Here is a 24,932-nt window from a genome sequence, read left to right as displayed (position 1 = left end):
AACCAAAGGGAAAAGATGAGAATCTCTCACCTGGCAGGTCTCCTGTCCATCGTGTCCGGCACCCTAGCCGCGACCTTCAAGTCCTGCACCGCCGCGCAAATCGTCACTCTCGAAGCGGCCATCGAGCGAGCTACCAACAAGTCGTTTGCGGCGATTGAGCACCTGGAGGATAACCCCAACGGTAGCGATGTCCAGACAACGTGGTACGGAAAGTTCAGCACCGACCGCTATAATCGCGTGTTGACGGCTTTCAAGGTACGTTTGGCGGGGCTATTCAGTCTCATGGTACCCAGGGGAGAGAGACGATGGATATATGAGTTAACAATCTTTAAAACAGAAATTCGCGCCTGATTTGTCCACTACGTTCTCATACGATTGCTCGTGTACCAGCACCGCTGTATACGCGACTATTGGCGGCACGTACGGCGACGTCAAGATTTGTAGTGTGTATTTCAACGAGGCGATGCTTCCGCCTGCTGGGCGGCATCGCAATCAGTGGGAGTGAGTTCATGTCTCGACCTTGAGGGCACCTGTGTCTTCTCATGATCGTGAGTCAAAGGATTGTGTCTGACTGAGATTTTTATAGTACTATCATCCACGAGGCGACGCACTTTCGAGATGTGTTAGGAACAACGGACTATGGGTATGATGTCGACTACTGCAAGCAATTTGCCCTTGAAGATCCCGAGAAGGCGGTTAAGAACGCAGAGTAAGTTACAAGACAACCCTTACTATAAGCAGAAGCAATTAACATCTTCCAGTAATCACGCCCGTTTTGCTGTTGAGGTGCCGCCTTGGGGTCCCTAATTGCATGTGTCCGAGTCACCACCAGGCCTGTCTATGTTTACTCTCACACACGCGCGACATATAACCCTCCCGCTCGTCTCGATACCCTCTATAGCCAATAAATTTGTTTGATGCTATCACCGGCTCATGTCAAGTGTAGTAGGGAATGCCGGGTCGCCACCGAAATGCTGCGCGGAGTCTCGTGAAGAGTCCTCGCATCGCTATTCAAGAGTGTCATACATGCGTAGGAATTTCATAGGTCCCCGGCAGGTGGGCTAGGCTTTCATTTCTGTTTTTCTTTCTCTTCGCTTAGAGGGTAGAGGAGCAGCCGCGAGATTGGAATTGTTCTCTCATGGCTAGAGCTGAGAAATTCGACAAAGGTGGTTGACAAACAACGTCTTCTACAGTCGCTTGAAATGCTGTTCTACACTAAATAACCTTACGCTAGATGGTAGAAAATTCCAAACACTTCTGGAATCCAAGCTTGTCATCGCTGGTCGACTGCCTGGCATGGTTGGTGTGGTCCACCCATATGAAGAAGCCACAATCCGACCGTCAGCCGTGATAAAGGGGAAAACAGGTTCTTGAATGACCCAGTAGTTAACGAGGGTTCCCTGTTCGTGTACTTTGAGCTAGTCAATCAAACTGTTCGAAATGTAAGGGAACCTATTGATAAGCTAAGATTGATGCCACAACCGCTGTTCCTAATATCCTGACATCGTTATTGGACCGGATGTTCACACTATATAATAGATACCTCAAGAACACCGGTATTCAGTGCCTTTGGCTTGATGACCTCGTACTAGGTCTCGATAATAATAGGCAAAGAATGAGGCCGTTTTGCAGTATTCGTCTTCTCGCCTGTCTTTGCGGTTGTGGTCTTGTTCCTCTTTCCCCTCCTCTTTCCCCTCCTCTCAATGATCTCGAGTGTGAGCTTACTCACATCGAGGCCACGTAGGGGCTAGATGTGTGGTGTGAACTAAGCTTGTATTCTCCATCTGTCTGTCTAGCTGTGTGTGCGCTCAGATGGGGGGGGGGGGGGGGTCAAGGTGTGTATGTAGGAGGTTGGATTGCTAGCTAGGATTGTTGTGGCACGAGGCCCATATGTACTTCCCATCCGAGGCCCCTCGGAGCTTCCAAATTGGTCCAGTGGGTCTCACCCACTCACAACATCGAGGATCGCAATGGAACTTTGTCTCAAGTCATCCCCAGGCATCACTCTGTATATATTCAGGGTAGACTACATTAGAAAAGATGACCACTTTTGACCGAGGTCTGCATCCCGATTTGTTTTTACTGCTCTCAACGTCCGCCAAACAGAAGCCTTCTGGCCACTGAATTCGTTGTAAACAACGAAACGAAAAGCAGTGTCGAATCTGCAAAATCCCTCGAGAAGTCACACTGTTGACAGAAACTGCTAACGTTGTGGCTCGCTATAAATACCAGCGTTTTGGAACGGAGCATTCGCGGCATTAGTCGCGCAATTGCATTCCTTGAGAAGTAAAGAGATTCGTTTCATGGCGGAAGGATATTTTCTATCGCAAGGTTCATAGTCATTCACAAGTACCACGCCTCAGATTAGACCTTCAAGCAGGGTTCTCACCCTTCCGGATCAAATACACGTCCAGCCTCGTGGTCAGTACCGTTTCCCGAGTTATACCGAGTTGCCTGTCGCAAGATCCGGCCTCATAGAAGCTATCAACGGGAGAATCTCATAGCAAGATGATGCAACTCCACAAGGAAGCCGCTCTACTGGCCTCTTCCAACCTTGCGCCTCCTTGTCGACCTTTGTGTCACTCAGCAACATATCAGAATCTTCCAAGGTCCATTTTGGTCAGTACAGTATCGCCAAAAGGTCATTCCTGCAGAATGATGTGAGCTCTCGTTAGCCTCGAAGAGAGCCCTTGTTCTTTCCTCGGTTTTAAGCTCTACCTCCTGGTACTCTAATTCCAGTTAAGCCACATGAAGGATTTCGGAAATCTTTTTTTGGGATCGCTGGAGACCCGTAGTGCGTACCCTTACTGTTGATAAAACCATAGCGGTTGATGACGGAGCGGCTCATGTATAAATTCAATAGCGGGCAAAAACGGGAGGTTGAAGGGAACAGAAAACAATACAAAAACTTCCACAGTCTGGAATCGAAGACATAAAGTTTCGCCTTGAAGATACGAAGTCACTAGTGCATCAATCAAGCCACGAAGTTCGTTGAGGTTGATGATCTGACGAATTGTGTCTGCCACAAAACTCAAATGATCGTGGTTACAATGGTGTCAACCGGTCTCCATCATCGACAGCCTCTTACCTTGAAAGCCACGAACCGTCTGGCTGTTTGGAAGCGAAGAAAGATATATGTCCCGCAGATCCCTGTCCCGTCGAAATGCCTCTGACAGCCTTTCTCTACCATAGTCATGTTCCGCTCGGGATGCCTTGATCTGTCCTATGATGTAACATTCATATATGGTCCTTCAAAACTGAAGCTTTGCTTGTGGATAGGCAGCAAATGGAATTTTAGAGCCTTGACGGCCTTGCTCCGCTAAGCACCGTCCTGGCAACTCCTTTGAAAAGGCTGAATCTGGGAAAGCAACCTTGTGGACTTCTCAACGAATTTTCTATTCCAAAGCTCGAACCTGCTTCTTCCCACCAATGTATATAAACTCATCTTCTGCCAGACTCTTCCCTCTTCCCTTGCTTCTTCTGTCAACTTCTCACATCTGTGATTTCATCAATCTTATAGACCATATTTTACAACAAACTCTCAAGATGAAAAGCATCACCTTCCTGGCCGGCATCCTGCTGGTCTCCGTCGGCCCCTCCCTCATCAACGCTGATACCATTCGGGGTCCGCGTCCGACAACCACAGCCGTAGCCGAGGACTCCTCCCTCTCGAATATCCCCCCTATGTTAATCCTCGAGATCATCAACATGGAGAAGAAGAGGAAGGGAAAGGGGAACAAGACCACGACCGCAGTAGCAAGCGAGAAGACCAACCCGGCAAAACGCCCCCCTTCTCTACCAATCATCATCGAGACACACCACGAGATCATCAAGCCAAAGGCACCCAAGACCGCTGCTCTCAAGAGAGATGCTCCTCAGCCTACTGCCCCCCTTCAGGCGCGCGAGCAGCGAAGCGGTGAGGCGGATGAGAATGCCGAGTCCTCCTCCCTCTGCACGCATAATAAGTGCCCCAAGGAGATGGAGGTCACCCGCACCCTCGAGCCTAGACAGCAACAGGAGACGGACGACGCCGAGCCCTCCGCTGACGAGGATGACGCCGACTCCTACAGAGACTGTCCCAAGAGGCGCTCGCGCAAGGCCAAAATCGCGAGTATGGAGGCTACCAAGACCCTCGAGCCCAGACAGCTGGTCGTAGAGACTGCCGCCGCCGAGTCCTCTACCGGCGAAGACGTCGACTCCTACCTCTGTACACACGAAGACTGCCCTCATAAGTTTGCGCGTCTGGTGAAGCCACGGGCCGCGAAGACCCTCGAGCCCAGGCAGCCGGCTGTGGAGACTGACTCTGCCGAGCCCTCCGCGGACAAGTACGCCGATTCTTCCCTCTGCACGCACGGAGAATGTCCTCGTGAGCTTGGACGCCTGGTCAAGCCGTGGGCCAGCAAGACTCTTGAGCCCAGGCAGCTGTACGTGCCGACTATCACTGCCGAGCCTTCTGCGGACGAAGAGGAGGAGACGGAGGAGAAGGATGATGAGTACTACGCCATGCCGCCCCCTCGCACCCGTCGCTTGAGGTGCAAGGGCAGACACAGCAGAACCGCTTCCAGTACGGCGACTCCTACTTCTTCCACCACTTCATCGACCACCTCGTCTGCCACCTCGTCCAGCACCGGCACCGTTACTGTCACCGTGACGCCGACTGCCACCGCCAGCTCGAGCTCCTCTTCTTCCACCAGCACTTCCTCCTCCTCCTCATCCTCCTCCACTTCCACCAACGCACCCGATGGCGCTGTTACGCGCACCACCACGATCACCGTGACCGCGGAACCGACCTACACCCCGACTTACATCCTGAAGCCGTACCCGACGACCTTCCGCAAGGTCAGAGCTTAAACGCGGTTCTGTTGGAGTGTCAAATATGGGTGTTCGTTTGTTTGTTCCCCAGGTGTAATGAAGCCTAGGTTAATGAGGAAACTTATGGTGTATCCGGAGGTTTGTTTACCAGCTTTCCAGCTGGCGCAGTCTATTCGGCCTTAAGTGCGCTTAGTGAGTTAGGTCATGGTGAATTCAAGTATCGTTTATTAAGCTCGGGTCTTGTCCATACCGTGAGCATTTGGTGTGATCATGTATTATCTATTTTGATTGGAGATGCCCGTCTTTGCTTCCACATCATCAACCCCACGACCTTACGACCAAAGCTTCTGAATCAAATACTCAACCGCCTCAGCGCGGTACGTATCCGGCTGAACATGAACCAAGTCGGTAACGTTGACATCGAACCCCATAATCTCAGGGTTCTCAACATCATACCGCGGCCACTTCACGCCCGTCGCCCCAGCATTCGCATTCGGATCGCCCTTGGTGATAAACCCAACCCACATCCGCGACATAATCTCCGCCAGCGCCTTGAACGTCTCGGGCTTCCCCTCAAACGGATTCACCGCCACCGCCGTCTCGTACCCCAACCCGCCCGTGTTATTAAACACAAACGCAACCTCCTGGAAGTGGTTCACCCCCTCCGCGGGCGTCATACCGTTGACGAGCACGTTGAAATTATACGAGTACACGCTCTGATTCCCCCTCGGTCCAGCCCAGTTACGCGCAAAGAACCGCCGGGGACCATGCTGCGCGCGATCGCCCGCAAACGCATTCACGCGCTTCCACATGGCGCCGAAATTCGCCTGCGCACCGCTCGGTCGGCCCTGCAGCGTCGCCGGCGTGCCGAGGCGCGGGATATCCGGGTACAGCGCCGAGAGCACCTCGATCGTGAGATTACCCGCCCCGCCGGAGCGGAGGTAGGCTTGCCATTGCGCCGTGGTGTTGACGCCCTTGACGCCAAACTGCGTGCCCTCGTCCGAGTTGGCGCCGATCAGCAGCGGCACGCGCGTGAACTTGCCCTCGTTGACGAGCTCGTGGCGCGGCGCCTCGAGGAACTCGCCGTCGACGACGCCCGTGAAGGCCGGGTTCGTGGTCGTGGTGTTGAGCACGTCGCTCAAGGTCCAGGCCGGGACGCCACGAAGGCAGGAGAGCGTATCGGACGCTGCGGAGCAGTTTGTCTTATTGACGATGGTGTCGTAGTAATCCTGCCACGTGGCCGCAGACGAAGACGCCTCCAACTCGCCAAAGTCGGTCCCGAGACCGGTGCCGCTCTGCAGGATCGCGGCGCGATAGAGCCCTTCGTCCCGCCCTCCGTAGGCCAGCATCTGCGACGCCACGCTACGGGAGCCGGCGCTCTCGCTCCATAAGGTAACGTGCGTCGGGTCGCCCCCGAACGCGGCAATATTCTCACGGACCCAGTGCAACGCCAGGCGCTGGTCGCGGAAGCCGAGGTTGCCCGCGCCCTCGGCCTTGATCTCGTCGCTCCACAAAAAGCCCCAGGCGTGGAGGCGGTAGTTGATGCTAGCGGCGACAAAGGGGGAGCCCATGCGGACTCCCTGCTCGACGATGAAGGAGAGGTTGTAGCGCGGGTCGGCGCTGCCGCCGTTGGTGAGGCCGCCTCCGTGGATCCAGACCGCGACAGGGAGCTTTGCGTCCGCGACGACGCCGTGAGGCCGGACGACGTTGATGGTTAGGCAGTCTTCTGATACGTGGTTGCCGAGGACCCAGGTGTCGCTTCCGTAGCCGAAGCAGAGCGGGGAGTACTCCGTCGCGTTGCGCGTGCCGTCCCAGGAGGAGTTCAGGGGTTGCGGGACGCGGAAGCGGAGGTTGTCGACGGGGGGTTGGGCGTACGGCATGCCGAGGAAGAAGTCTTGGTCGTGGAGCTCGTTGTAGACGCCATAGTAGGAGCCGTTCTTGAGGTCGACGGTGGGGACGGTGCCGGTGGTGGTGTTTGCCGGGACGGCCTGTCTCGGTACCAGTGCGGACACCGTGGCGCAGGCCGTGGAGAGGGTGGCGAGCAGGTTGAGTCGGGTCATGTTGTCGTCGTCCGGGAGCTAAGCTGTGGTGACCGACGATGTCTTGACGAGCATACGCTGCAGCTGTCGTCCCGTCAGGTCACCAAGGAGCAGGGCAGCTCTCGACCATTATGTACTTGAGCCATGGACTGCGGGACCGGGAGAAGGTCGGACATTGGACCTCTGGGTTGTTCTCCATGCTGCGAGATGAAGTCCACCATGGCTCGACCCCTCGAGGATGATGATCCCGGCGTCATGCCACGAGACCAATGCCGGCCGGGGGTGGCAGGGGATGGCCTCCAGGCTAGTGTAGTGGACTACGTCACTTTGTCAAGAGAAAGACGAAGTCCGAAGCGGTCGTTTACCGTGGTATTGAAGCTGTGAATGCCAAGGCCCGTGGTCGGTAAGGTCAAGAAGAAAAAAATCAGTAGCTTATTTGTCGTTGATGGGTACAGAGTAACATGGCATGACAGGTCCGATCCAATGGGCTGGGTTGGCCTACCCCGCAGACGCAAACGCTCCGCAAGAATCGGCCCTACCCTGGCACTTGGGGAGCATTGTGGAGGGAATCGGGGTTGGGTGGTGTGGGGGAGAATTAGAGAAGTTTTGACAAGACTCGTGAGGAACGGTTCAGGATGTTGGGTGCGGTCAACTCCCGAGGGGACCATGGATACCAGACGAACGGGTTGCGATGCCGGGACGGTGTTTGGCTTTGTTTAACATTCGAGTTCAGAGTCGCCCATTTCCACATGCCGAACATGCAGAAGTCGCGTTGTGGTGCGAGGTAATTCCACATTGAGGGAATACTCTGGTGGCTCGATTCACTAGGCTAAAGTCCAGCAATGTCGATTCTGATGAGTAGTCTTGTCAGTGCTAGCTTGACTCCTCGAGTCAAGTCTATCAAGACTTTGAGCCGAAGAAGTACTCGACTAAGGTATCTACCTAGGGTATGCATAGCCTAGGTGCCAGACCGGAGCCGCAGCATTGCTCCGCGTTTCTCCGCCTCCTCGTCGTGGAGAATCCGGCAGTCAAATTTGGCCCCCGACGTCCCGACAGATTGGCTCTAGTTGGCGACCAAAAGGGACAGTTGCTGACTTGGGGTTAATGGGCAACTTCTATTTCAACAACTGTTCATAGTAAATTGATCACTGGGTATTAGTCTTACTCTTCTAGAATGTAGACTAAGGAAAATAGAAAATCGTAATGGAAGAAACCAAACTTGGTCGGCTCGTCGGGTCGGCTAACACCAAACCCCGTACTGTGTCATTCACCGTTGATTTGATCTAATTACACCGTTCCGACACACACCGAGAAAAGCGGGACCCAGGCACTCACCGAACCAAAAAACCAACGACGTCATGCCGTCCGCTCCGAGACCACGGCCCCGAAAACTCGGCACCAGTGCTGACGACAAGGGGGTCCGAATCTCGAATCCTTCCGGCCACCATTCAACGTCCTCCCACTCCGACCCAGTCACAACGGAAAATACTAATCTTCAACGTCCGGTAGACCCTTGAATTCCCAGGCCTCAGACTGACCTTGACGACTGTATTACAAATCTCAAATCCCGAGCCTCTGTAAATCTCTCATTCCTCACCTCTGAACCCCTCACTCACAACAATCACAGAACAAAACATCGCACTCTCACCTCATTCATCACCCACAATCCAATCATCCACACCCACCTCCCCAAGAGGAAACCCTCTCCCAAAAAAAATAATGCCTCCAAAAACCCCCAAGCCAAACGGCACCTTCACCTACTGCGTCGGCTCCAACCCGCCCTTCACCCCCGAAGAATACGCAAGCGACCCGACCCGCCGCCAGCGCGCCCTCGACCACCTGGCCAAGAACGACCTCTACGCCGCCACCGTCGTCACCTTCAACCTCCCCGAGCGTGACACCTACGTCTACCACGCCATGACGGCCGTCCGCCTCGCCGAGGTCCAGCGCGTCGTGAGCATGGGCGGCGTCAACGGGTTGCACGCGTGGTATCGCGACGAGGAGGGGAAGCCGGTATGTTTGAGCGGTCTCTGTTGTCGATTGTATTTGATGCTCTGCGTGTTCCCTTACTTTCCCTACTTCAAGATATCAGCCTCCTCTTGTGTCAGCTCGGTCTTCTCGTACACACACTCCCATCCCCCCCCCCCCTTTATCACGCCACCGACAGGTCTCTCTCTTCTAACTCCCAACATCTTTATATCACCCATCATGTAATGCTCGGTCATCACTCCTTCGTACATTCATCTTAACCCTCACTCCCTAATTGTCCCTCAGCCCCCCCTTCTCCTCATCACCAGTCTCCATGAGCCTCCACCACCAGCCCCCCCTCTCCCTCATCATCAGCCATCACCAACCCTCTCCTTCCACCTCATATAGAACATCAGAAGACTAACATCACCAGCTCGACCCCCCACCCCAAGCAGACATCCAATCCTACATCCAAATCTTCTCCCCAAAAACCTCAACCCCACAAGCCCTAAAATCCCACCTCGCAAACGCCAAAAAGTCCTCCCTCCGCTCCCTCTCCGCCTCCCACCTCCTCGCGCACCGCTACATCCACCCATCCCTCCCCAACCTAAACGCAATCCCAAAATGCAAAAACCCAACCGCGTCCCTCCCCCCAAACCCCTCCCTAGACTTCTGGTCCTGGTCCGCCCTCTCCCTCCAATACCTCGGGCCCCTCCCCAACCTCCCCCTCCAATCCCACCACGTCCTCCCGATCCTAATGCACCACTTCGGCTGCGCCACGCCCTCCCACGAAGCCCTCTCCATCCTCCGCCTCCTCGCCGGCCCCCGGCCCATAGCAGACATCGGCTCCGGAAACGGCTACTGGACACACATGCTCCGCCTCTACAACCTCACAGTCTACCCCGTCGACAACCTCCAATCAGAGTGGCGCACGAACTGGATCGCCGACACCATCCCCTCCGACGGCGTCTCGTTCCTCAAGTCCCGCGCGGGGGGGAGAGACATGGTGATGCTGCTGGTCTACCCCGTCGTGGGCGGCTCCGTGGCTGGCGGCACGGAGGGGAGTTTCACGCGCGGGCTGGTGGAGGCCTACGAGGGCGACACCATCGCCGTCGTGGGCACGCAGAATGGGAACGGGTATACCGGCTTCCGGGGGATGACGATGGCGGAGTACATGGCGAAAGAACAGCCCGAGTGGGTGAGGGTCGTGCAGATTCCGCTGCCGAGTTTCGCGGGGAAAGACGAGGCGTTGTTTGTTTTCCAGAGGGGGGAGAGGGCGCCGCCTAGGGACGAGGCTTTGGGAAAAGAGGACGAGGGGGTTAAGGGTGCGTAGACGTAGAAAAATGATAGAGTACTCAACAGACAATTTGACGTCTCATACCAACATCATTCACAGTAGACAGTAGACGGACGGTAAACCGAAAGAAGTGATTCTTAACTACCAAAATTCTATAAGTCCCTTTCATTCCCATTGCCCTCCGAGATAAAAACAGTCCAAATGAAAACACACCATCCACGAAGAAAATTCCTCATCATCCGACTTTGTGCCATCCGCACTTCCCAAAAGTCCCCGCCGGGAAACAAGCATATCCTTACCAGCAAGTACGCTCTCCGACGCCTCTCAGAATCGGGAAAAGAACAAACAAGACGAGGAAAAAATCGAACCGTGGAAAAGGAAGAAAGCGGTAAGCGAAACCCCCTTCTACCTTGGGAAGAGAAAAAAAAATGTACCGAGAAGTAGGAGAGAGGCAGTCGAAAAAGCGTCGCAGACTCCATTCCACTCCATCCGCCTTTCATACTCAGAAATGATCAACAGACTGACAAAAATCAACGGACTAATGCCTCGTGAGAAGAAAAAAAAAAAGAGTAGAAAGCCTCCTCATGTCTTGTCGTAGGGGTCCAAGGCGTCGTAGCAAAGCCCGTATACTCTTCGCTGTGTCAAGGAACGGAAATTTTTGCGTGACAAGATGCTTCTTTTTCTGACCAACAGCGTCCTCCCACCCCTTCAGGAAAAGTAAAAGAAAATCGGTCATCCATCGTAGAGAAGAAGAAAATTTTTGTTTTTTGTCATCGTCAAGTCGTCAACCTAGGAAATCCATCTACCCTCTTTTGCAAGTAGGGTGTTACTTTTTACGTCATTTCCTGGTCCTAGCCTCTCTTTTATAAACTTGTCGTAGTGTCGGGCACGTTATGATACAAAATGGGCACCCTTTTTTTGTTGCGTGTAGCTGTGTGCGGTGTGCGATGTGTGTGTGGTCGTGAGACGTCGGTATTAACAATGTGCGAAAACGAGATTGAAAGGCACTAGAAACGTTTTGACGGGCGGGCATGGTGACTTTCGCTTTAATGATGCTGAATGTTGGGGTCCATGGCGAAAAACAGAATGCAGTTATGTGCGTAGTGAGAAACCCACAATAGTAAACGTATAGTCGCGAGGTCGAGTAGATGAGTAAATGCTTTTTACGAGTCCAACATCGAAAGACGTTTACTCATCAGCCTCTCCCTTTCTCATTCTCTCGTTCCACTTCCGCTTGCCGACACGCGTCTCAAAGTGAGGAACGAGCGTCTTGACATCCTGCATGATGGATTCAATGGCAGTACGGGTCTTGTTGCGGTAGCAGTCCACTATAACTCATGTCAGCTCGATCTCTGTTTCGTACTCAACACGGAAAAACTTACGAGCTCTCTGGAGGAAGACTGTCCGTCCCGCAAAGACTCTGCTCTGCAGCCAAGCCATGCGGTATCCGAGGTCGTTGAGTCGGACCTCCTTGCCTCGGACACTCTTCCTCATGCGGGGAATGGCGACCTCGCCTTCGGTGTTCTCGCCAATCGGAACCTTGACCATGGACTTGCTGTTTCCACGGCCTCGGCGGGAGCTACGGCCCTCGGTGTCTTCAACACCATCGTCCTCCTCATCGGCATCCTCCTGGAAGAACTTGGTGCCGGTGGCAGACGGCGGCGGGCTCTGCATCTCGCGTGGGAAGTACGACCGCGGGAAGACGGAAGCGCCCTTGCGGAAGGAGTCGGGAATTTCCTTGGTATCGACACCGTCGAGCGTGACTCTAACACGCAGACGCGAACCGCGGACATTGTCCTCGACGAGAATGAACTTACGCTTCTTGGCCTCGGGGATGTTAGGGAACAAATCCTCGGGCTCGCCGTTGTCGCTGCGGCTGTGGCGACGGGCAGAAATGGCGCCGGCATGGGAGCTGCTGCCCATGTGCGGCATCGAGCCGGAGCTGGATGCCGGGTAGCCTCCGTGACCGCCGTAGCTTCCGGAAAAGACCTGCGACTGTCTAACGTCGCCGCCCTCCTGGCCAGCGGGGGCCTGGTGGTGGTGATGGTGTTCGTCCATGTATTCGCCATCGCCTATTTCAAGACAGCAAATGTCAGTCAACGTTACAATGAAGAAAGATTGGAAACTGGTTTCGGGAGGACGTATGCAGACGAGCGGAGTGTGGGAGGGGTAAACATGTTTGATCGACAACCCTGACAACACAAGCCAACGGCAACGCGAAACGCTCAAGACGACGAAGGGAGGATCGGGATGGGTTTGTTGCTTTTTTTCCCCTGGAGGTACAAGAGTGGCATAAGAGTAGGTCTTTGGGACAGGCAGGACGATTTTCTCTTTTACGAGAAAAAAAGCCCCCCTCTTTCATCCAAAGCCATGCTATTGGGACGCAGAAGGATTGGGGATGGAATGCCAAAAACGCTAAGCAATGCGACTTTTTGCCGATGTCTCTTCTAAGAGGCATCGCATCTTGTTGCCCGACAAACTCGGGTCAGGTGACTAACGACAGCAACAGCAGCAACTGCGTGCAGCGCAACTATGGTAATGTACAGATCTGTGCCGTAGAGAAAAGGAAATCCCTCTCGACCCGCGGCGAGCTTTGCTGTATCGTGGTGGCAAGTTGCTTTGATGCGGCCGAAAAAGCCCGGCGCTATACAACAGGAGGAGCGCAAGGAAAATGACAAAAAAGTGCAACGAACCCATTCCCGAGACGTCTGACCAACTAGCAGAGTAATAATGTAATAAAGGCACAGGTAAAAAATTTGTATGTGTTTGGTGGTGATGAAGCTCGTGTCCGCTCTAGGATCACGGCCGACAAGACTTGGTGATGATGAAAAGGGGGGAAAGGTATCACATAATCAACGATCTTTGGGGGTTGTGCCGGGCAGTGGTGTGTATGTGCGATGCAACGACAATCAACAGCAAACAACGACTGGGCTCGCAAACGCTGCAGATGCGGAGGGCTTCTTTAATCACATCTGGTGAAACATACCGACTTCATCCCCTCCACCCGGAGCGTTGGTGTGCGGCATATGACCCATGTTCATTCCAGGCATCTTGGCTGATGCACCCGCGGGGCCCATGCCACCAGCACCTTGAGCCATCCCTGGCGGACTGGGGCCGCCCATGTGAGCAGGGTGAGGGCCGCCCTGAACCGATTTCCGGGTGTTCATCTTGGCCATTCGGCGCACTCTTCGGCTTCGGAGCCGGGGGTCTTGGTTGCTGTTGCGCCAGCTGTCCACGGCGCGCTGGATAAGACCTCTCTTGCCGCGCAGAGGAGGGTTCAGCTGAGCAAGAGCCCATCCGACCGTGTTGCACTCGGTCTCGTATACTTGGCGGTTGCCTCGGTATTGGTCCTTGGGGCAACAGGCTCTGGGGTAAACGCAGTTCTCCGTCTTGAATTCGGCCGAGAGCTCGTCCGTGTTGACCGACTCAACATCGCAGCGGATGGTGTACTCCATCTTGACACGGTCGCGAGAGTACTCAAACGCGATCCATTGAACACCGTTCTGGTCTTGTCTTACAACCAAAGGCGTAGTGGCCGGAATGGGTCCAGGCGCCGCATTGGGGTTGACACCGCCAGGAGTCGATCCTGTGGGGGTGTTGAGAGCAGCGCCGTTCTGAGGGTGCTGCTGGTGTTGCATGGGAGTCGTCTGAGGCTTCTGGAGCTGCAGCGGCACCTGGGGCTCCGTCTTCATCTGGCCGCGGGGGCTGTTGGTCATCTGGGCCTGGTGTTGTTGCGCCTGGTGCTGGGGCATGTGTTGCTGCTGCTGCTGGGACTGCGCAGACATCATCATGTTGGGCTGCGAAGACATGGACTGGTGGGTCTGAGCCTGGTGTTGCGCGTAGGGAGACTGTTGGGGTTGCGCCTGCATCGACGGGTAGTGGGCTTGCGGCGTCTGGTAGTACATGTGCTGCTGGAGAGGTTGAGACGGCGGCTGGCCGTAGATGCTTCTGTGCTGGTCATGTTGGGAAGGCGAGGCTACCGACGCGGGCGAGTTCGACTGCGGTGTGTGGTAGGACATGGGAGGGTAAGGTGGTCTCGGCATTTGAGCGGCGGCCATCATGTCGGATTGGTCTGCTATCCAGTGGTCAACGGTTATGAACTTTTGAAGCTGTCTCGAGAGAGCAAGTTGTCGCGAGAGAAGAGAAAAGGCAGCAAAAGACGCGTCTTTTTCTCAGTGTCTGGCGCGTCTTTTGCGCGCGTCCCTCTTGTGGCAGGCGCAGACACATAGACACACGCAGAGCAAGGTAAGGATAGCAAAGGAAAGAAGGAAAACTCACCAGCGGATGTGTATCCGCTTGTCGCGCCTGGGGTGCTGTAGGGACTCGGATGCGCGTAGTAGGGAAGGCCGTCCTGGGAGTGCTGCTGCTGGGCGTTGGAGGGCTGGCTCTGCTGCTGCTGGTAGGCGGGAGCAATTGGGTGTCCGGCGGAGGCGTAGGAGGGATGCTGCTGCGACTGGGCCTGGGGATGATGCTGTTGATGAACAACGCTCGAGGGTCGAGGATGTTGCTGGTGCTGCTGCAGATGTTGCTGCTGCTGCTGTGTAGGTGCGTGACCCTGGGGCTGATGGTGGGGGTGATGCTGCATAGAGAAAAGACCCATTAGTCCCTCGTCCAAGAAACGCTTCGACGTATTAAGTTGACTGGTGACAAGCAAGAAGGAGGAAAAAACAAAGTGAGGCAAGGCAAGGCGCGGCGCGTCTGTATTTTTATTTTTTGCACCTTGACACTGTCAAGGGACTGGGGGCATCCAGGTGCAGGCAGGTGCGTGTGGTGAGAAGTGGTTCCTTGCTGCCCCTGGGAGTCCTGGGAGTCGACGAGGATCAGGCGGGTGAGGCGTGCTAGACCCAGTTCGGGACCCCTTTCTGATAAAAGAAAATGTGGATATTCTTTTGGGGAAAAGAAGAGGAGCAAGGCAAGGCAGGCAAGGTACGAATAGACAAGCAGCAGGATGGATGGGCTCCAGACCAGATGCAAGGTCGCCGTACTACGGCGCCGCCAGATCGGAGAAGCGAGGGCAGGGGATAGACACACACACCACAGAGAGTGCGAGTGAGCTGCAAGTGGAATTGTGTACAAGCTGGGTAAGGATGATCTGGGAACAAGATGGGAGGGGCGGATTTTTTTGGTTTACCCCTGAATAACTACCCAAGCAAAGTAGCGAGCTTCGGGTAAAGAGAGAGAATGGGCAGGTACTGCGACGAGGATACTCGGAAGCGGAACCCGAGTGGTTTCGAGAATGCGATGGCCTGGCTCTGGCAGATTTGCACGACTGGGGCAGAGAGACGAAAAGATGATGGAGGATGAGTGGGAGAGGTATACGGAGAAGCGGTACGAGTAGGTGAAAAAAGAGTAGGGGTGTAGAGTGTAGATGAAGTACTCGAAAGAGTAACAAGAGGGTTCTTCTCCTTCGACTTAGACTGCGGTCCTGGTTCCTACTGCGGGTTCTTCCCAAGCTTGGTTTGGAGACGCGACAGGAAGGCCAGAAGGCAGAAAGAGACGATGGATGGTGCAATGAGATGACAAGGGAGTATGAAGGACGGAGGAGAGATGGCGATCGGAGCGAGGGTGCAGCAGGAATATGGGCAGCCGAGGGGATTGGGCGAGTGAGGGTACAAGAGAGGAACAGGGTAGCTATTTGAACATTGGAGCAGGGTAGGATCCAAAGTGGGTAATTATGATGGGGAGTGATATGTCTGGGAATCGGGGAGGATGGGATGGGCAGCAAAGGAAGAGGCAGGGGACGAGACAGGAGGCGTCCGTCTTGGTACGAGAGCTGTTTTCTTTTCCTCTCTCACTCGCGAAGAGTGAGTAAGAGAGAGAGAGAGAGATCACTCTGCCGTCTCACACCTCGCACTTGCTGCTCCCGCTCTCACTTGTGAGGCAGCAGCAATGTGAAGAGAAGAGAGAATAGAGGATCCAGGACCAGACAGACAGGCAGGTGTACACACGATCAGCCAGCCAGCCCGCAGCAGCCCAACCGGGGGTGAAAGCAAAAATGGGAACGCAATAGCCAGAGCCAGACCAAAAGCAGACGATACAGGAAAGCAGAGTGTCAGGGGGGCGCAGACGCGGTGGAGCTTCATACGGCACCGGTGCGGCTTCTTGTTCGGGGTAGAGAGAAAGTGCAATGTAAGGTAATACAAGGGGGGGCGATATAATGGCACGGTACCTCGAGACCTTGGGCCCGATGCGAGGTTACGGCACGGCGAAAGTCGAGATATCGACGGAGATGGCGATGTCGACGGCAATGCCCTTGTAAGCGCACTACCAAAGCCGTGGGGCAAATTGGAGGCGAGACGACGAGGGCATACCATAGTATGCGCTTGTACACACACCTCTAGCCAGGCCCAGGGTCGGGAGGATATATCCGTGTATATCTCGACGTCAGAGAAGAGATGTGTGTAGGTGTGTGTAATAGGGAATGCGGTTGAAGGAAAGACAGAGCCAGGACATACTCAACAAATGATATGCGCCACCCAAGCAACGACGTGCGAAAGTGTGTGAGAGGTAAGGTGAAGAAGCAGGAGGCAGAATGCAATAAAGCAAGAAAGCAGGCAATAGCAGCAGCAATAGACAGCAAATGCAAAACAGAGCAATAAAAAATTGTCAGGGTTTTGAACGTACGTGCACGCGCGTGTGAATTCGCCTTCGGGTCTTTGCTACTCGGTAACTTGTGCAGGAAAGGACAAGAGGCAAAGTCGTTTACTAGTAACGGCGGCGGCGTCGTCGGCGGCGGGAGGTAGAGAGGTAGGTAGAGAGAAAGAAGAGAGATAAAAGTGCACCAATGAGTGAAATCTTTTCGGTTGGGCGTACGCAAGTAGTAGTCCCATACAAGAGAGAGCAAGACTGAGAGAGAGAGAGAGAGCTTCTCGATGCTTTTCTTGCTGCGACTTGCAGAGAGGTCCCAGAGCAAGAGCAGAAGCTGCGCGTGGGAGGACGGACAGGGGATAATAACGACCGGGGAGGGCGTGGGTGTTGGGAGGAGAAGGAGGATTGGCGGTGGTGGTGGTGGGCATGGACGAGGGCAAGGAAGATGAGGAAAGGACGCAGAAGACGTGAAGATGGGACAAGAGGGGCTGGTGTCGTTGTGAGAAAGAGAAAAAAAAGGCAAGGTAGGGGCGTGAGGGTATCATGGTGAGCCTTACTTTGCGACTGCCTCCTCTCTCTCTGTCTCCAAGTTCCAACTTGCGTGGGAAAGAACCGGGAGAGAGGAGAGAGAGTCAGAGACAAGGTGAAGGCGAGGTGTACATGACCTTACGCAGTCAGGTAGGTAGGTACTGGGTAGTGTTGGAGAGGAAGGAAAGGGGGCGTGTGCGCAGTACGGCAGACAGGCGGGATTTGCTCTGGGTGTGTGGTGTTGGTGTTGGTGTTGGTGTGTGGAGGTGAGGTACGTACTGGGAAAAGAATAAGAAGGGGAAAAAAAAAAGAAAAGAGGAAAAAAAAAGGTGTAAGTGGGGTGGGTGTAGATGGGGTGGGAATAGATTGAGGGGCGTGCGAGTGCTGAATAGGGTGTATGGGACAGCGCATGGAAGAAACGTGACAGGGGTCTCTTGCATTGTAGATTAAATGGCCAATGGCGGCACGCGCTTGCAGGGCCGAGCAGGGTCAACTACCCAATCAGGCATCTCTCATCCGGGGCTAGCCAGCAGACCAGCATACTACCGGGATGCCGCCGCGGGCCCTCAATCTTGCTCTCTCTCTCTCTCTGCCACTCTCTCTCAAGTCTCTCTCTTTCTCGTGTGTACCGCAGTACTTTCTCTCTCTCTTGTGTGATGATTTTTCACTCATCTCTCATCTCTTTCTCAAAGGACCATAGTCTCTCATCCACTAGGGCGATAGACCGCAACTGTGAAAAACACGACTCCAGAAGCATGGCGTCTGCAACTTTGCTTGCTTGGCTCCCTGGTCGTACCTTTTTTCAGCCACCGACCCCCAAAAAAGAGGCTTCCCACTTTCAATTCCCGGGTTCCCTCCTCACCCTGTCCTCACCCCTGGTCCTGGCAACATCTTGCACTTGTTTGGCGCAAGGCGGTGTGGGAACCCATGAGGCGGAGACAGTCTGTGTGTGAGAGAAAGAGAGACGAGGGAAGAGAAGTAGGTAAGTAGGTACTCTCTGTAACGGCCCTGGGAAAATGTGCCTGCGGAGACCCGGCTTGTGTGGGAGCCCTGGCACAGCACTCACTCCCGCGCTGTCGTTGGCATGTTCCCCCCGCGTTTGCTGCTTGACCGTTCCTGGCCTCCTGGTCCGGCTTCGAATGCCTGCTGCTGCTAATGCGCTGCTGGCATCTAGAATGGAGTGAGTTGGTGGGCACATGGGCATGGCACTCGCACTGGCACTTGAGACCTTGCCGCTGGCCCATGTATCACCCACGTCCCAGGCACAACCAGGAACCCGGAGCTCTGCTTGCCCAGCACTGCGGGAGCGGCGTACTCAGTACTCGCTGCAACAGGCGCCTGACAAGCCTGCTCCGAGGTCATCGATACGTTCGTTTCGTCCCCCAAAACCAGCTCAGAGAAGATGACGGGGGACGCGTTCTGGCTGTCTTCACCCTCGTCGTTCAACGTTGGTTTGGACTCTCCACAACTAGCGGCAGCAAAAGTCACCCTCGCCGCCCTTGCCCCCTGGTGGGAACAATGGCAAACGATTGTACTGTGGTCTGCAGGCCTTTTGCCCATCTTCTCCTCCTTGCCGGCGCGCGGGTCGAAACAAGAACAACCGGCGATGACAGACGTTGCCTCTCTTGCCAATCATCCACCAGATTCCCGATTCCCGCCCCCTATCAATGCGCAATCGATGGGGGAGAGTGAACTCAGAACTCGTGCAGATGTTCCCTCCAACAGCAGCCGATTCCGAATCATTCTGGCAAACGAACAGAGTGATGAATGCATCGGCTAGGTCAGCACCGACCCCCCATCCCCCCCTCCCAATTGCTCAGCCACCCGTCATTGGGGAAAGCTGATGGCAGCCCCCACCAAGAACGTGTGTTGCAGAGCAAAAGAGAGAGAGGGAGATAGAGGATGAGTGCACCCCACCCGGACGCCTCCAGATCTCCACAATCGTCACCTCATCTTCATCTTGCTTTTGCCAGGGAAAGGCCCGTCAGAGCAGTACACCACTACGAATACCTCGACTCGAGTGTGGTTGCCGTACATCCACAGACAGAGCTCATCACCTAGAATGAGCTCTTCCTTCAGCCGATTTCTTTCGGCTAGCTTGTGGAATCTCTTTTCTTTTTCTCCTCGCTCTGACGTGTACATTATGACAAGAAGGAGCTCGTGACACTCCCGTCTTCAAAGTCCACGTGAGTGGGTAGATAGGTAGTCGGGAAAACGGGCCCAAGGAAGAGGACAGTAACGAGGGGGGGGGGGGGCGCACAAAGTACACGCTTTCTTTCGCGCGCGTCCCATAGCGTAGCTCAACCTCACTAAGGCTTAAAAAGCTGAAAGGTCGGTACCCGTTGTGCTCGAGACAACACTAGGCATCTAGACAGGCCCGGGAAGCCGTTGGCCGCCGTTTTGCCCTGCGTGGTGTCCCTCATTTCCAACGAACCAGCCACCTCTTGGCTTGGTGCCTGCGCCATCGAGTCTCGCCTTGTCACCACCACCTCCATTCAGCGTGAGAGGGAAGACGACGAACAACATGAGGAAACATACTGATACAGACAGGCAACGCAAATCCAAAAGCCAGCAACAAGAGGAATGTCGCGATTGCTGCGGCTCGCAAGGGGTGCGCGCCAGAGAGGCAACAGGCTGCACCTCCGCGTGAGACCCCGGTCAACGGCGCGCGAAGACTCGACCGTACTCCGTAGAGGGCAGAACCACGAACGTGTCTCTGGGAGCTTTCCCAAGGTATCCAATGTTCACCCAGCCTCCCGGAGCTTGAACCAGGTTGGGTAGCACTCACCCTGCCCTGCCCTGCCCAACCCCGGCTGGTTTGGTCTGGCTGCCCACGCCTGTCCCCTCACCCTCTCTCCAACTTTCCTCTCCCCCAACTTCGACGAGCGAAAATGAAAATTCAAGATAAAATAAAATCAAAGTGGTGCAAAAGGGAATAGCGTCGTAGTACACTGGTCGGGAGGTCCCACTCATGCGAATGGAGCCTGCGACGGCCCCGGTCATTGGTGAAACAGGAGCCACCCTGCCAATCTCACAGACTTTTTGGATTCCTGACCTGGTCAAGCTTGCGACAGCGTTGCCATCTTCTGGAAGCCACGGGAATCCCAGGAAACTCATCTTGCCGACGCCAACTGTGCGCGTAGCTCAAACCCTATCCATGTTTGACCTCTTCTGCAACTCCCGCTTGAGAGCTTCAGTCGAGGTCCGTGGGGACCGCCTGTCACGACTCGCCGTCCAAGCATGTAGCCGAGTGACGAGTCTTCCGGCAGCTAGGGCCAGCAAGCGTTCAAGCTGAGGCAGACACCCTTATGCGCGACCAACGAACTTGAGTAATTGAAATGGGGACAAGGGGGGAAGCAAAGGAGAACGACTTCTTTCGGTAACATGACAACCAAACGGAAAGGTTTGTAGAATAATGGAAGGCGTGACTTACGTGATCAGGCTCCTGCTTGTAGCCACCCGAGGGCTGCCTGTTCTGCGCCATGGCTCTGACAGTCATGAGTTGATATTGATGTTTCTGTGCGTCTTGGTTAGCCATCTGTCATCTGTAGCTAATGAACCTTGAACCAGGCTCTTCCAGGCCTCCCTGGAATCAGAACAGACTCCAATTCATCCCAACGGGGATGTTCGATGTCCCTTACCAGCCAGGCTGGCATGAGGTGAGATCGCCGAGAGATGGCCCATCCTGATGCCCAACCTTCGCTGAATTCCCCGCACCTCTTGGTGCAAGGTTTTTCCATCAAGTCATCACGGCTGATGGACGCGTGGGCAAGGAAACAGGAATATCCGTGGCAAGAAAGGGAGGTTGGCCAGCGCTTTGCTGGCAAGAAATCGACTGGGAGATGCCTGTTGTTCGCGTACGTACTCACTTTTTTTTGTGCTTAGGTAGACTGGTCTAAATGTCGCGATCGCTGCGTTCCGTGTACTTCAGTTCGTTGCTGGTGCGGGCGTAAGTTGAGCAAAGATTGAACCCGTGATCTTGGGCAGGTGTGTCCGAGGTTGGCGACGTTGTGAAACAAAGATATCCCAGCTTGCTGCAAATCGACTCAAGTCAGCATCTTAAGTGTTTTGTTTTCCCAACTTTGATCGGAGCAAATTCATGCGACCGCGTCAAGAACACGCGACCGGGTCCCAAGAGGGCCCCAATAAAATGGTGACCCTCCCCCCCCCCTGACGGCAAGCCCAAGGGGGATGCGATGAGTCGTGCAGGCCATGTTCATGCGCAGACTGCAACATGGGACGTTACCGAAATTGAAACAAAGACGCGCTTGGGCGTAGTGTAAGCCCCATACGGATAGGCGCCGAACAGCAACGCCTTCAGATGATGCATCTCGAAATGCAATTTCGGAGCCCATCGGAAATACGACTATTCGTAAAGGCTGAACAAGATTCGACACGCGGCGGGGAGCACGGGAAGCAAAGAAAAGACGGAGATTAAAGACGAAAAATCACGAACCTTTTGGAGGGAGAGTTGGACGTGTTAGAAACGCGTTGACGAGCAATGACGGGGGAGTGTCTGCGCCTGTATCTGGATAAGGCTGGCTGAACGAGGGTTACAAGTGGATTCTGATGGTTCTGCAGCGTCTGCTTATAGTGTGTGAGTATGTGTGTGCGAGTATAAGTGTGCGTATGTGAGTGTCTGTGTGTGTGTGTGTGTGTGTAGTGTACACTTGTGCAGGGGAGGGCAACCCAGTAATGCACGGAATTTGAGGCTGGCGCTGCGTGGGTGTCCTGACCTGGAACGAATGCGGGAGAAGAAGGCTCTGACAGCGGGCTCCCGAGGAAGAAGTCGATGGTTCTTCTAGTCCTTCTGACGGTAGGTAGCGTATCCGTAGGAGGGCTTGATTAGTGTGTCTGCTTCCCTGCTCAAATGGAGCTATGCCTCAACGCTGGCTCGGTCTGTTTGGGTGGTGTGTGACGGGCTCCCAATTCTCCGGGGATGGACCAGGGAGCTGGTCGAACGTTGTTCGCCGGGGCCGTGCGAACGAAATCTGGGATGCGTATGCAGGCCTTGCTGTGTCCCGCTACTGGGGGACCTGACTTGTGCGTCGTTGTTCTACCTGTATTCTGAATTAGTTCATGCAGGCCAGCCTTGCAAAGGCCACAGGCGCTGGCAACGGCGTCTGTCCCTCTCGCAAGGGGAACCAAAATGTACAACTGTCAAGCAACTGGGGAACCTACTTGGAGTGTGCTTTTGTGAAATGCCTGGTCAGGGGTTTCTCGTGCTGAGGAGTGGCTCAAGCTGATTTATGACGCAACACGGACCCTGGAGAAATAGCGTAGGGTAGCTAAGACGCTTGTCAGGCACTGCGAGGAACGAACGGCTTGCTGGGTGTGACTGGGAGGCGTGTGGAAGGACGGGTAAAGCAAGGGAAAGCAGAGTCAAGAGGCAGACGGCGTCATGGAGAGAATGCCGGATATTTAGGCAGAGCCAGGGAGACTCGAGTGATTGGCAACGGGTCCTCAGAGGAATAAGAAAAAAGAGCAAAAAATAGGACCAGCGATAACGCCAATTCCCAAGTAGGTCGACGTCCCTTCAGTTGGCCACTCGGCACATTGATTAAGGAGAAGCTGGGGTGGGATGGGCTGCGTCCAGAGGACGACTATTGGATGATACCGCAGCCCCCCAAGAGAAATGTGACGAAAGAATCCCGGCTAAATGAATCGGGTGGGCAGGTGTAAGGGGAGCCAGCGAGACGAGAGGTGTGGACGGAACCGGTCCCCCGGTGGGAGGGTACGCAATACCTAACGAGACAGGCCAAAGGAGCGAAATGCTGAAGAATATCGACGTGATGTGCAGAGCCTAGACCGAAGTTCATCCTCACCGCTCCAACAGCGGGAAATACACCCTGACGGACACCCACAGTATGAATACGGGTGGGTGGAAAGAGTACGGAGGTCCATCGATATCTACATAGGATCCGAGATGCCTGTCAGCCAGCCAAGAAGAGCCAGGGTGGGAGTTGGCAGGCGCCCCGTGGAGAGGCGGTGGCTCACTTACCATGAGTCTATGAGAATAAGCTTCTTCGGCATCCGTAGCTGAAGTGGCGATGTCAGTATTAGTTTGCGACCTTGCTAAGGTAGCCTAAGGTAGCTTCAACGTCGAAGCCGTCCGGGGGAATGGCTGCGCTTCTGAGCCAGATCTAGAAGCCTGAAATACCCTGCTCCTTACGAGGAATGGGACGGTATGACCAAGGTAAGCAAAGTGCTACCTCAAGGTAGTTTGGTGGACCGTTGCCTGTCAAAAAACACCGGTCACGGTTAGCATTGAACGACCCTTGCCCACACACGAAAATGCCTAGTCGACCCGAACGTCTCACCCTGGGCTTTTGGGGTTGGGGGTTGAGCGGGAGGCAAGGGGGTCAGAAACGGTGCCAACCTCAAAGAACCACGAGGTTGCTCGGACTTCTCGTACTATTGCTTGATGTGCTGCCTTGGAGTGTGCGCAGACAAACGTTGCTGAATCGCGACACGACGACTATTCCATAGAAGGCACAGTTTGGATCTAAGTAACGGCGGCTCCGAGAGACAGTATTCTCAAGCCGTTTCGGTTCTGGTCGAGTTGGAACGTAAGTAGCTCCCAAAGACCAATAGAGCGACTGGCTTGAAATGCTCCTTCGGTGACTGTCCAGAATGCTTGGTGTCACAGGGTCAAGTTCGATCATGCATCAAGTACGATGCAAAAAAGGCGCCGCTTTTTTCACGGCTGATTGGATGCAATACGCGCTGTGTGCAATATTCTGCATCCATCTGCCGCGTTTGTGGCAATATCTTGTCTGATCTTGTTGCTATATCTGCGAGGCGGCCCGGACTCTTGGGTTCTCGGGTCGCAGTCACACTGCACAGCCACAGAGGTGTGTAGTTGTGTGCGCGGTCTCTCTTCCCCCCCTGAGGGTCTATTCGCCATGACACTAGGTAGCTGGGGACCTCCCTGGTTACAAGTCGCGCAGACGTTGGACAGCTAGTGTTCGAGAATGTGACCGGCAAATTGGATGGGATGAGTTGCTGTAGAATCTTGAGTAGGCGACACAAAGCGCGCAGGGATAATGGTGGGAGTCTTGGGTTTGATCTCTTGCCTGCTGCACGATTGTCATAATCAGCATCGTATTGCCCTTCCCAAAATAAATTGCGAGAGGTGGACAGGTGCAACGGGGATGTCCGCTGGATTTGGACAATTCCAGGAGGAGTAGTATACAATACCTAGTGGCTGGAGGAAAAGACGCAAGCTGAGGGGGGAGCATTGTTCCATGTTGGATGAATCGCGAAGTAGCGGAGGGGTGACATCGGTCAGAAAAGGCGCGATTTTGGCGTGCGCTCCTCCAGTCCGCTTCCTCGTTGACATGCCACATTTCGCTAGGGCCCGCCCACATCGATCTGCCAGCGCATATTGCGCAACATCAAAGACGGGCGGCTAGCGAAGCAGACGGAACGTCTCGAGAATATTGCGTGGGTGGCGTGAGATGGCTCATGACAAGCATCAGGGCAGACGAGTTCTAGAGAACGAGACTACTTAGATAGGTAACGGGGCCACGGTAGAATCTGAAGTGTGGGAGGGGACGCTATGGCGCCGTCTGGAACTGTAACTTGGGCGAGAAACAGCACGACTCACACTGGGGAATGGTGTGTGGAGAAATCGGGTCGAGGTCACCTGGAGACCAACAAGCTATGTTTCAGTAGCAGAAGTGGCTCGTCGGGTCGTC

The 24,932-nt window shown here is 54.6% G+C and overlaps 10 protein-coding genes across 10 annotated transcripts; 5 read left to right on the top strand and 5 right to left on the bottom strand.

Annotated features, from left to right (window-relative positions):
- Window positions 1-15: 15 nt before the first annotated feature.
- CPAR01_10648 (neutral protease) lies at window positions 16-807 on the top strand (the record flags this gene model as incomplete). Its single annotated transcript, XM_060494908.1, has 4 exons — window positions 16-255; window positions 338-501; window positions 587-709; window positions 762-807. The coding sequence occupies 4 exons, from the start codon at window positions 16-18 to the stop codon at window positions 805-807; spliced, it is 573 nt and encodes a 190-aa protein (XP_060347090.1).
- Window positions 808-1,187: 380 nt separating this feature from the next.
- Window positions 1,188-2,002, bottom strand: CPAR01_10647 (uncharacterized protein; the record flags this gene model as incomplete). Its single annotated transcript, XM_060494907.1, has 3 exons — window positions 1,188-1,400; window positions 1,730-1,747; window positions 1,955-2,002. 3 exons carry the CDS (start codon window positions 2,000-2,002, stop codon window positions 1,188-1,190), a joined length of 279 nt encoding a protein of 92 aa, XP_060347089.1.
- Window positions 2,003-3,546: 1,544 nt separating this feature from the next.
- Window positions 3,547-4,851, top strand: CPAR01_10646 (uncharacterized protein; the record flags this gene model as incomplete). Its single annotated transcript, XM_060494906.1, has 1 exon — window positions 3,547-4,851. The coding sequence occupies one exon, from the start codon at window positions 3,547-3,549 to the stop codon at window positions 4,849-4,851; it is 1,305 nt and encodes a 434-aa protein (XP_060347088.1).
- A 293-nt stretch (window positions 4,852-5,144) lies between these two features.
- Window positions 5,145-6,872, bottom strand: CPAR01_10645 (carboxylesterase; the record flags this gene model as incomplete). Its single annotated transcript, XM_060494905.1, has 1 exon — window positions 5,145-6,872. The coding sequence occupies one exon, from the start codon at window positions 6,870-6,872 to the stop codon at window positions 5,145-5,147; it is 1,728 nt and encodes a 575-aa protein (XP_060347087.1).
- A 1,337-nt stretch (window positions 6,873-8,209) lies between these two features.
- CPAR01_10644 (uncharacterized protein) lies at window positions 8,210-10,152 on the top strand (the record flags this gene model as incomplete). Its single annotated transcript, XM_060494904.1, has 3 exons — window positions 8,210-8,356; window positions 8,592-8,864; window positions 9,253-10,152. The coding sequence occupies 3 exons, from the start codon at window positions 8,210-8,212 to the stop codon at window positions 10,150-10,152; spliced, it is 1,320 nt and encodes a 439-aa protein (XP_060347086.1).
- A 1,152-nt stretch (window positions 10,153-11,304) lies between these two features.
- On the bottom strand, window positions 11,305-12,174 carry CPAR01_10643 (uncharacterized protein; the record flags this gene model as incomplete). Its single annotated transcript, XM_060494903.1, has 2 exons — window positions 11,305-11,453; window positions 11,499-12,174. 2 exons carry the CDS (start codon window positions 12,172-12,174, stop codon window positions 11,305-11,307), a joined length of 825 nt encoding a protein of 274 aa, XP_060347085.1.
- A 908-nt stretch (window positions 12,175-13,082) lies between these two features.
- Window positions 13,083-14,716, bottom strand: CPAR01_10642 (ribosomal protein L24E; the record flags this gene model as incomplete). The annotated part of the gene is made up of 2 exons (XM_060494902.1): window positions 13,083-14,191; window positions 14,395-14,716. 2 exons carry the CDS (start codon window positions 14,714-14,716, stop codon window positions 13,083-13,085), a joined length of 1,431 nt encoding a protein of 476 aa, XP_060347084.1.
- Window positions 14,717-16,775: 2,059 nt separating this feature from the next.
- Window positions 16,776-17,132, bottom strand: CPAR01_10641 (uncharacterized protein; the record flags this gene model as incomplete). The annotated part of the gene is made up of 1 exon (XM_060494901.1): window positions 16,776-17,132. One exon carries the CDS (start codon window positions 17,130-17,132, stop codon window positions 16,776-16,778), a length of 357 nt encoding a protein of 118 aa, XP_060347083.1.
- Window positions 17,133-18,474: 1,342 nt separating this feature from the next.
- Window positions 18,475-18,924, top strand: CPAR01_10640 (uncharacterized protein; the record flags this gene model as incomplete). The annotated part of the gene is made up of 1 exon (XM_060494900.1): window positions 18,475-18,924. One exon carries the CDS (start codon window positions 18,475-18,477, stop codon window positions 18,922-18,924), a length of 450 nt encoding a protein of 149 aa, XP_060347082.1.
- An 891-nt stretch (window positions 18,925-19,815) lies between these two features.
- CPAR01_10639 (uncharacterized protein) lies at window positions 19,816-20,013 on the top strand (the record flags this gene model as incomplete). The annotated part of the gene is made up of 1 exon (XM_060494899.1): window positions 19,816-20,013. One exon carries the CDS (start codon window positions 19,816-19,818, stop codon window positions 20,011-20,013), a length of 198 nt encoding a protein of 65 aa, XP_060347081.1.
- Window positions 20,014-24,932: the final 4,919 nt, after the last annotated feature.

The sequence above is a fragment of the Colletotrichum paranaense genome, assembly GCF_030867605.1.
Source record: "Colletotrichum paranaense strain IMI 384185 chromosome Unknown Scaffold_8.1, whole genome shotgun sequence".
Classification (NCBI taxonomy): Eukaryota; Fungi; Ascomycota; class Sordariomycetes; order Glomerellales; family Glomerellaceae; genus Colletotrichum; species Colletotrichum paranaense.
Note: the sequence above shows the minus strand (reverse complement) of the source record. Positions and strands in the feature narration are given on the sequence as shown.